Here is an 11403-nt window from a genome sequence, read left to right on the forward strand (position 1 = left end):
TTAATTTCAGTATATTTTATTTAAGTCAGTATGTTCACAATATTTCAATATATAATCAATATAAAATAATTATTAGGATATTTTGCAATCTTTTCTTGTACTAAGTCTTCAAAATCTGGTATATATTTTACCCTGATAGCACTTCTCAATTCAGACAAGCCACATTTCACGTGCTCAATAGCCACGTAAGACTAATGTATTGGACAGCACAGGATTAGGGATTTTGTTCTTAATCCCCTTTAACAGAGATCCCCTACTTTACAGAAAGGAAACAGTTTTGGACTGAACCTCATTATATGTGACAGAGAGGGGTGAAACTCCTCTGAAGTTCTGCTAGATCACCTTCACACCCCTTCCCTTGCAGCATTCCTCCCATCACTTTTGCCCCCAGCAATTTGAGACTCTGCTCTGGGCACTTGAGAGCTATGCACGGTTGTTAGGGAAGATGACAACACCTTGAATTGGGCTTTACAGATTTACAAAGTGCAAGTCCCATGTCACTCCAGTAGGTCCCCACCACTCCCTGTGAGGCAGACAGTAGGGTCACGTATTCCACCACTGGTGAGTAGACTCAGCCCCAGGTTATCTGACTTCAGGGTGTTACATCTTCCCCCCACCCCTCACTCCCCACATCCTACAGTCTACCTGGGCTGGGCTCCCTGAGGTGACCCCTAGGGCTGTGAGATGAGCTGACAGTTCATCCTGACCCTGAGACCCAGGAGTTACTATCCCTACCATCTTCACTAACATTTAATGACACATACACTGTGCCAGGTACTTATTTCCCTTAATCCTCATAACAACCCTATAAGGTACTAAGAATTATTATTGCCATTTTTAGATAAGGAAATTCAGGCCCAGAGATATTAAGGAACTTGCCCAAGAACACATAGCCAGGATATAGTAGAGCTGTTCCCCTAAATGCTGTGCTACATGCCAGAGCATAGAGTCTCCTCCACACTGACAGTTACCCAGTGACACTATGCACCAAGATTTTATGGAAATCAGACAAGTGTTCTTTACAGAGGCAGCTTGGGGTGATAGAAAGAATGGGTTTGGGAGACTTGCTTTGCCACTTGCTGGCTCTGTCTGAGCCTCAGGGACCTCAACTATATATGGGACCAACAAAAATGATCTGTTATGTGTCTACTGTACCCCTTTAGTAAGTGGGAAGACAATTTTTTGTGGATGAAGCCAGCATTGCTCCCAGGATGGCTCCAGGGCAGGGTTGTGGAGGGTTTTACTTCTTCAGCTTTCCCTAACACAGGCCTGGTCCCTCCCCACCCCCAGTGTAGGGGTTTCCATGATACTCAGCTCTGAACGGCCAGTGAGTCATCTGGAAGTAGAAGGCATAGAGTTGGAGCAGCAGGCCACAAGCCACCCAAGGTGATACAGGGGGACCAGGTGGGAGAGACTGGAAGCCAGGGTAGGGCTTTTATCCCTGAGAGAGGCCTTACTTTCTAGGCTGGACCCTTGAGGAGGCTGCCTCAGTACCCCTCAGCAGAGGCTCAGGAATGGGGAGGGAGGCTACCCTGACACGCTTCCATGAGGCCTCTTTCCATAAGAGCAGACTGAGTTGAGGTGAGGCATCTAGACTTCCTCACTGGAAGAAGAGGCTAACTGGACAGTGTGTGCAGGATGCAGTTCGGTCTGCCCCAGCTGGTTTCACAGCAGAGGCAACAGAGCACTAAGATTCCTGGGTTTTGAGGGCCCAGGCTTTGGGTAAGCTGCAATGCTCCTTTGTGCCATCACCTCAAAAAGGTTTTTTGACTCTCAGTGAACTGGAGGAGGTGGTTCTAGAAGTGGGCAATGCATTCTTCTCCTACACTCTGACTTCCTTGGTAACCTCTGTAGTCACTCAGACTCACTCTTACTTTCCACCAAAGTGATACAGGAAAGCATGGGTGCCCCAAAGGCAGCTGGACCTGGGCTCTGTCACCCTAGCATCTCTGCCCAGGCTCCCTCTGATTGACTCCTTCAAGACCCCTCCCCCCCCCCCCCCCCCGCACCCCTGCCGATACACACTAATCAAACCAAGATGGACTTTCCCCTCAGTACAAATCAAGCCAAGATGTTTTTCAGAAAACGATTGTGGCTAATCCTGAAACCTGAACCTAAAAACCCTATTGCCTTGTCATCTGTTTTGTCCCAAAGACTGAACTAGGTCCAGGTTCAGCAAACACACGTGATTGAGGCTTTTCAGATGTCAAATCACGAGTCAGAGTGCAACCGAAGCATCTTCCAGTCAAGGCCAAGCTGACCCACTCTCACCCTCTTCTAGGCCCAGGGGACCCAGATAGAAGCCTGGCCTGCCCCCTACCCCCATTCTCTGCCTTCTGCAGGTCTTTGGCAGCCAAAGCCCAGTGAGCCTCACCCCAGGCAGCCGCATATATTTATATCTATATCCCTTTCTCAGCCCCGTCATAATTCCTGGGGGCCCTGCTCTGAGGGCCCGTTATCTGCCTTGGCTCCTGAAGCAAATTCAAGTTCGGGGCATCAAGAAATTCTGGATTGTGTTTCCAGTAAAAATTGAAATTGTCCTGCTCTGATATTAAAGTCACCTTTCTCTGGCTGGGGTGGGATGGGGTGGGGGAAATTGGGGGAAATGAGTTCCTGACACATTTTCTTTGGATCTTTTTGGATTGCAGTGCCTGCATCTACTTACAGCCCATCCCCTGGGGCCAATTACAGTCCAACTCCCTACACCCCCTCCCCTGCCCCTGCCTATACTCCATCGCCTGCCCCCACCTATTCCCCCTCACCAGCACCAGCCTATACCCCCTCACCAGCCCCAAGCTATAACCCTGCACCCTCAGTGGCCTACAGCGGAGGCCCTTCTGAATCTGCCAGCCGCCCCCCATGGGTGACAGACGACAGCTTCTCTCAGAAATTTGCCTCTGGCAAGAGCACCACTTCCATCAGCAAGCAGACCCTGTCCCCAGGAACCCCTGCCTACACCCTAACAGGTTCCCAGGTGTCCCCCCTTGCCAGGGGCACCTTCCAGAGGGCCGAGCGCTTCCCAGCCAGCAGCCGGACTCCGCTCTGTGGCCACTGCAACAATGTTATCCGGTATGATCCAGCTGTGCCCCTGTGCTGGGGTGCTGGAAGGGTGGGAGTATGGGTTGCTTCTCCACTGTCTGAACCTTGCGATGGGGTAGGGAGATGGGAACGCAGGTACAGGGAGAAGGCTGCGTGCAAGGCAGCCTCAGGTCTCTCTGACTAGCCATCTGGTCTGACCCTCTCTGAGCTTTAGCTTCCACTCCTGTGTGACACCCACTTCCCTGGGGCGTTGGGTGGACTCCATGAGGTAAGTGGATGAAGCTCTGAACATGGTACCTGGTGCCAGGACCGCCCCCTTGGGTTAAGGCCGAGTTCTGGGAATGGCAGGTTTTATTTTCAGTAGGTTTATTGGGCATGTTATAAGTTGGCTGAGAGTGCTGATTTTGACCCAGCTTTCCTTTAGAGTTGCTTCTGGGTCTTTCCACAAACAGGCCTGTGCTGCTCAGGGCTTTGGTGGGCATCTGCCACACTAAAATAAAAACAAATGATTTCACCTTTAGAAGCAAGGGATGATGAATAGTGCTTGTCTGAATATAGTATGTTTATAGTATTTGTGTGTGGGGAGGGGTGCTTGCGGGTGGTGAGCTTATGTATATATAAAAAATACACTTTTATTTAAAACGAAAGTAATACCCATTAGAGAAGAATTAGAAAATTCAGAAAGTGAAAATTAAAATATAAAATATTTCCGTATAGTTCCATTTTTCTGACTAATAATGTGGAACTAGACTCCCCAGGTTTGTGTCTTAGGTCTACCATACTATGACCTTGAACAACTTATTTAACTTCTCTGTGCCTCGGTTTCCTTATCCGAAAATGCGTATCATAATAGTACCTACTTCATAGGATTGTTGTGAGAATTAAACAAGTTAATAAATACAAATTTCTTCTTGACTAGTGCCTGGCACAGAGTAAGCACTTTGTAAATGTTAGCCATCAGCACCATCATCATTGCTCTTCTTATTGTAATTATCAGTAGTCAACTGAATGGATATTCCATAATATGCTTATCCCATCCCCTACTGGTGAATGTTTGAGTTGCTCCCCAGTTCTGTTTATTGTAAATGATGCACAATGAACATCTTTCTGCATGGAGCTTTATCTGAATTTCACATTATTTCATTAGAACAGTCACAAAAGTCAGGGTTTTGGGTTAAAGTATGGGCATCGTTGGGGGTCTTGAACTATCTGTTCTCAAACTTTTGGGGCTGCCTTAGTAGATGCTGTTCTCTGCTTCCCAGGGGCCCCTTTCTGGTAGCCATGGGCCGCTCCTGGCACCCAGAAGAATTCAACTGTGCGTACTGCAAGAACTCCTTGGCAGATGTGTGCTTTGTGGAGGAGCAGAACAATGTTTACTGTGAGCGGTGTTATGAGCAGTTCTTTGCCCCAATCTGTGCCAAGTGCAATACCAAAATCATGGGGGTAAGTGGGCAGTATCCTTCTCCTCTGACCCTTGTCTTTTCCCCAACCAATCTCTTCCCCTCCCCAAGACTGTGGGGGTACCAATAGGAAGCCAAGAAGTTGATTTAATGGAGAGAGAACAACTCCATTTCTATCCTGGAAGGGAGTCAGTTTGCCATCCATGAACTAGGGAGCAAATTAACTTGAAGTCTTGAAGTGAGAGATGATTACATGCCTGGGCCACACAGCTTGAAGTGGTGGCAGACCTTCTGCAAAGCGAATTATCACTTCATAGCCTGACCTCACCATGTACCTGCATGTTGCCTTGACCCTCAATGCCCCGTTGGTAAGATGGTGGTAATAAGCAGTACCTCCCTCCCAGGTTTGATGGGAGCATTCTGCATCACAGTTACGTAAACGCGCAGAACCTGCAAGTACTTCCCACCAGCAAGTACTGCATGAGTAGGAATCCCTCCTCTGCCATCCTGGGCCTTCCTTCGGTGCATCCAAGGTCCACTTCCTGGGCTCTCCTGCCTTGTTCCCAGATGGGATGCTCCAGAAGTGGCTGGGGCCTGGTGGGGATGTCAAGCCCAGCTCCCTCCCTCCCCCCGGATCTTTCTATCCTGAGCTAAAGCTCTTTTCCTCAGGAAGTGATGCATGCCCTGAGACAGACATGGCACACCACCTGCTTCATCTGTGCAGCCTGCAAGAAGCCCTTCGGGAACAGCCTCTTCCACATGGAAGATGGGGAGCCCTACTGTGAGAAAGGTAGGGCTGCTGTGCTGTGGAAAGTCCCTCCACCCCTGCCTGGGAGAAAGGGGCAGGCACAGGGAACTCCTGCTTGAGTATATTTACATGGAAACATCAGGAGGCTTCAAGTGGCAGAATCATGCTAATATTACACAAAGGAAGTTCATTGAACTCTCTCTCCTGTCTATTTGGTTGCAGCAAGGAGGAGGCTTGATGTTTTTACACACTCAAACTCTGCTCCCTTCCCCGCACCAAATATGTGAGTCTCAAGTTGGTATCTTGTGGGAAACATTTTATATGATTTTAATTTGGAGACCACAAAGTCTAGTCTGGAAAGGCTTCATCCTCTGGACTTCATCCTGGATTCTGCTCCAGGCTCCACCTCAGGCTGGCTTTGCAACCCTGAGTGAGTTACTAAACGTCTCAGAGCCTCACTTTCCTCACCTGTGAAATAGGGGAACTAAACATCTGCCTCAGTTGTGGTGAGGATGAAACCACAGAAAGTGTGTAAAGCATTACTCTTCCTGCTTCTAGGTTGTTCCTTCAGAGTCCTGAAATCTCCCTGTCTGAATTCAGCATTTCTCTGTTCCCCCAAATGATGTATGTTATCTTAAAACTTGGAGTAAATTATCATAAATTCTGAAGACAAAGCATTCTATTAGAGAGTTGGATGTCCTGGCTAACTAGCCGTTTGCTCACTCATTTATTCACAGCCTGCTTCTTTCAGAAAAGGATTTGAGGCAGGTTCCAACAAAAGTAACATAGACTTGAAGGTTAAGACAATAGAAGTAGAAAATCAGTACTAGTTAGAAGAGGGAAAAGCAGGCATGCTGATTATAAAGATTAACAGAGAAGCAGTGACTGGGTAGCACATTTGAGGGCAAAAAGAGAAACACAGTAAGTTAGTTTACTTTAAAATTAGAAAGGAGAAAACATTACAGTTTCTCAAGGAGAAAAGAAAAACAAAATGAAACTTGTTCCCCCAACAATAAATTGTAAAAGCAATTTCTTCTATATTGGTGAGTTCTCTTTTTAGCTCTGAAGTTAATTGAATGACTTAGTGACTTAGTAACTCTGTACCTCAGTGTCCATATCTGTAAAAAGGAGAAGATAACACCCATGTTTTCTCTTCTTATGAGCATATGGTGATGATTGGTGATTGAGAAAAGTGCTGTTGCTCCAATGCGACTAAAAGCATTATTAATCGACTAAAAGCATTATAACTTTTATAATTTGTGATAAGCCATAATTTGTGTCTCAGGTTTGTGAAAGAATGATAGATTTCCACCATCACCACTGTCCTTCTCCATAGCAATACATTTGGGTTCCTTTTACTTCTTGGCTATTGTGAATAGAGCTGCTATGAACATGAGTGTGTCAAGATCCTGTTTTCTTTTGGGTATATGCCCAGAGGTAGGATTGTTGGATCATATGGTAGTTGTATTTTTTTACTTTTTGAGGAACTGCCATACTATTTTCTATGTTGGGTGCACAATTTTACATCCCACTAACAGTGCAGTGTTCTAATTTCTCTACATTTTTGCCCAAACTTGTTATTTTATGATACTTTTAATAGCAGCCATCCTAATGAGAATGAGGTAGTATCTCATTGTGGTACTTTGTCATCATTTTTATCAGCAGCTTGACAGAAAACACAGGATGATAGAATCTAGACTCACAAAGATTTTGGTTGGCTGCAATGATTATGCTGACACTTTCATATATGACATCTTATATATAAGACAGGTAGGAGGGTCAGCCCCTCACAGGTGGGCTTGCACCTGAGCAGTGCCCAGGCCTGTCAAGGCATCACAATCACCGGGGGGAACTATAAGAGATTAGAGAAGATAAATTCCCAGACCTCCAGATGACAAATTTGATGTGGTGCCCCTCCCCAACCTAGGTGATTTCAATATTTAGTTAGGTTTGGGAATCCAAGTGTGGGCCCAGGACCAGCAGTATTAACATCACCTGGGAATTTGTTAGAATGACAGGTCTTCTGGCCCCACCCCAGATCTATTGAATCAGAAACTCTGTGGGGTAGAGCCCAACACTGTGTTTTAATGAACCTCCAGATGATTCTAACATTTGATAACCACTGCTCTAGTAAAGCACTAAGTCCTCCTTTTTCAACACAGAGCATCTGTGATTTGATGGATGGAAATCCTTTTACAATAGCAGTAAAATCAATTAAGTACAGGGTGTGAATTCAAATTGGGCCATAAGAGAGTCAAAGAAAATTATAAAGACCGAATAGGAGAAATAAAGGAAGGAATAAATAAATGAGGAACTAGATTATGCTCCTAGTGGGAAAGGCCCATGCACAAATTTAATTCGATACCAATTACGTTCTCTTTTTGTAGATAAACGAGGAAAAATCAGCTTTTTAAAAAATATATGTTAGAGTCAGACCTATGCTACCAAATTTTAAAACAAAGTGGCAATTCTCCAGATAAAGTTTAAAACAAAAATCAATCAGTGGGAACGACTAGACATTCCAGAAATAATATCAAGCCATTTCAGAGCTTAATCTGTAAAAAACCATAGGCTGTACAACAGGAGAAGGAATTACCATTTAATTAGGCATTCCGAACCATTTCTTTCTTTGTCAATTCATCATTTATCCATCAAATGTGTGCTAGTTCGTGTGCAAGATGCTGAGCTTGGAAAAGAGGGTCTCTGCCCTCAAAAACCTCAAGTAGACCCGTCATTGTGTGATGTGCCAGCACATAAATGGACAGTTAAGAGATAATGAATGAGTGGATGAAAAGGAAGGGAAGCCCAGGAGATGCACTCAGGAAGGCAATCTCATATCTCTTGGTTGGGGTGGGGATGACGACTTCCCAGAAGGAAGGCCTGGCCCAAAGGATTGCAGAGGTTCAGATAGACAAACTGGAGAGGGGTTTCCAAGTCCAATTCTTGGTTTATCTAAAGGCATGGAAGTGGAGGAGAGAGCCCAGGGTATCTGGAGACTGACTGGGAGTAGGGAGAGAGAAGTCAGGAGTGGGGTGCAGGTCTTGCCCTCCAGTGAAGATGGGTTAGCCTATAGCCCTGTTTTTCACCCCATGCTGATAAGTTCCTACAGAGCACAGAGTGAACCGTAAACCTGCCATAACTTCCTGAAGGAAGCAGAATAATGTTTTCTTAGCTCTGGTGAGATGATAGATTTCAGCCTACTGAAGAAATTAAGTATTCTGTCAGAAACAAGATTCATGGACTGTGATATATGTAAAAGCATTTGCATGACAAACTATAATTAAACCCAAAGAGAGAAACCAGACATTGGAAAAATATGTAAGAGATACTTATCAAAGTTCAATGGCAAATAGATAACTGGAGATACCATGAAGTCATGGAAAGAGGATGATAAATTTGGAGTCCATCAGGCTACTTGTGTGATGGAACCTCTACAACCAGTTTCCTCATTTTTAAAATAGAAATAATACTTTTTCACAGGACTGCTGTGAAGATTAAACAAGAAACATAGAAAAGCACTAATATTGGATTAACACATAGTAGATACTTGAATCAGTTCCCTTCCCTCCTTTTATCATTTATAAAGACATTCAAAATAAGAGCCAACATTTGAGTATTTGAACCACGTACTTCGCATACATTATCTTATTTATTCTGTATAATAACTCCATGAATTAGGCACTACAATTGTTCCCATTATACAGATGAGAAAGTCGAGGTGCTGAAAAGTCAGGCAACTTGCCTCACATTCGAACAATTCCTTAATAGAGCTGGGACCTGAACCCAGTTCTTTTTTTCTTCAGAACTCAAATTTATCACCCCTACTGCACTCTGCTTCTTAGTGTGTGTCTAAGACAATGAACAGGCATACTGTCCACAAGGAGATCTGAGCAGAAAATTGCTGTAAGCAAAAGCCAACTGTGGCAGAGCTGTGGAGAGATAAATAATTTCCTGGGGAAATGAAGGCTTTGTAAAAGTCATCAAGCTTTTCTAGAAGAACCTGGAAGGGTTCTACAGTGAGTGCAGTAGAACTGCTGCTCCTGTGACCCCAAGAGAACAGCTCATTTAGTGGAGAAGCATGGGACCTGGTCCACTGTGTCTCAACTGTGTGACTAGTGAGGCCCTTCACCTCTGATCTCTTTTCCTCATCCACAAAATACAACCAAACAAAACAGAAAATCAATAATAGTTCAGTCTTCAACAATTTTTTTGCAACAATTAAGTTCATTCATTGACTTATTGATTCATTGATTCATCCATTCACTCATGTTGGGTACTAACTTATGTGCCCAGGCACTCTGCTGGGAGTATGAAGACCTTGACATTGAGATACTAGTAAATAATACCATCTATGTGAGAATGCATGATAAACTATAAAGCATTAGAAAATAATGTTTGGTGGTATTATCTTCTTGGCTAGGGGTTGGGGGGAGGTGGCAGGAGACATGTTCCAACAAAGTAGCTAAAATATTGAAATAGTGAAAAGTTATTATTAACACAAATGGCCAATGACAGAAGAATGACCAGGGAAAGAACATTCTTTAATTATTAAAAATGTTAAGGGCTCTCATTCTTTCAAAATAAGCATAGCTGCTGAGAAATGTGATTTTTTTTTTTCTTTTTTGGGATTGGTATTTTTGGCTATAAGAGGTAACAGGGACAGGAGAAAATTACTTTACAGAAAGTTAATGACAGTTTGAGAAAGTGTTTGTAAATCAAACCAGAACAGGATGGTGACTAAGCCTGAATCCGTACAACAGCAGTGCGTATTATTTGAAAAGGAGGGAAAAAACCACAATCGTATAACTATTTTGTCTGCAAGATGACAAGTAATCAATTAGGATTCACCCACTGCCCCTAGCCCGGTAATTTGGGGGTTGTCCTGGCATTGGGTTGATATGGCCAGGACGCTCCTTCCAGCTTGCCTGGATGCTGATCCTCACTCTGCCTTTCATTTCAGACTACATCAATCTGTTCAGCACCAAGTGTCATGGCTGTGATTTCCCTGTTGAGGCTGGTGACAAGTTTATCGAAGCTCTGGGGCATACCTGGCATGATACCTGCTTCATTTGCGCAGTATGTTTTTAGCCTGGGGTTCTGACTTTCTGAGAAGGGGCAGGAGGGATGAAGTGGACCAAAAGACCAACAGTTTACATTATTTGAACTCTGGCATTCTAATATTCTGATCATTTTTAAAATCTGGCCAATACTATGATGCCTTAATATGTCATAGTTGAGCCTAGTTTTATTACTAATATTTTCTATAAACCAGTGTGGCTTTGTTATACTCTATTTCATTAAGGACACAGTGTCCTAGGATCTGGCAAACCAGCAGCTTCTCTCACCAACATTATTCTCAGTAGGTGGGAGCAGTGAATGAAGCTTGGATTTAAAGAGGGGTGGATGGCTTCCTGTGGTTACAGGTTGTTTTAGATATGTGATTCAAGGGTTTTCCCCAGGAACACTAGGCTGGCGCTTATTGACTAATCCTATGAAAAGCTGAGGTAAGGTTTCTTTTGATAGAACTTTTAGAGAGCAGAACTGAGTATCATTTCATTTTCCTAAATGGTCTTGTTCTTGATATGTAGTTGCCAAGAGATAAGCCCTAGATTAACTATTAACCATGTGCAATTTATTCCTGCTAAACAACCAGGTCATTTTTACCATGCAAGATTGGCATTTTCCTTCTGAGGGCTTTGGGTTGGGGAGTAGATATGGTAATGAATCTATGACATTTAGATTCTGCATTACAGTTAGACAATAGTCATCCCTGATAAAGCCCTGTAATGTCAATCTGTCATTGACTAAACTTTATTTGAGAAAATGAATGTGCTACTACTACTATTTTTATTTTTACCAGAGCTACTCAAGGTAAATTTTGGGAGTGTGTGAAAGGTCTGTATAGTTTAAACTTGAAGAATTTTTATAGACTTATGACATAGGACAACCCTAGTAATAAAGTTTACTGCAATACACTTCAGGTTTTACAATTTATTTCTATACTGCTCCTCCCATTAGTGGGATGCACTATATTTACTCTGTGTATTAGTCTGCTAGGTCTGCTGTACAAAGTACCACAAACTAATGGCTTAAACAAAAGAAATTTATTTTCTCACAGTTCTGGGGGCTAGAAGTCCAAATTCAAGGTGTCAACAAGGCTATGTTCTCTCTCCTAGCTTCCGGTGTTTGCCAGCAATCCTAGGTGTTTCTTGGCTT

General features: G+C 43.7%; 1 protein-coding gene across 4 annotated transcripts in view; it reads left to right on the top strand.

The window, feature by feature from the left end:
• The window catches only part of LDB3 (LIM domain binding 3), a 62790-nt gene that overhangs the window by 43077 nt on the left and 8310 nt on the right, over positions 1–11403 (top strand). For all 4 annotated transcript variants that reach the window (XM_011355355.1, XM_011355353.1, XM_011355354.2 and 1 more), the window contains 4 exons: positions 2649–3069; positions 4302–4482; positions 5109–5229; positions 10148–10263. In XM_011355355.1, the coding sequence (XP_011353657.1) occupies positions 2649–3069; positions 4302–4482; positions 5109–5229; positions 10148–10263 (839 nt within the window). The remainder of the gene's footprint in view (positions 1–2648; positions 3070–4301; positions 4483–5108; positions 5230–10147; positions 10264–11403) is intronic.

Source organism: Pteropus vampyrus, unplaced genomic scaffold (assembly GCF_000151845.1).
Source record: "Pteropus vampyrus isolate Shadow unplaced genomic scaffold, Pvam_2.0 Scaffold20, whole genome shotgun sequence".
Taxonomy (NCBI): domain Eukaryota; kingdom Metazoa; phylum Chordata; class Mammalia; order Chiroptera; family Pteropodidae; genus Pteropus; species Pteropus vampyrus.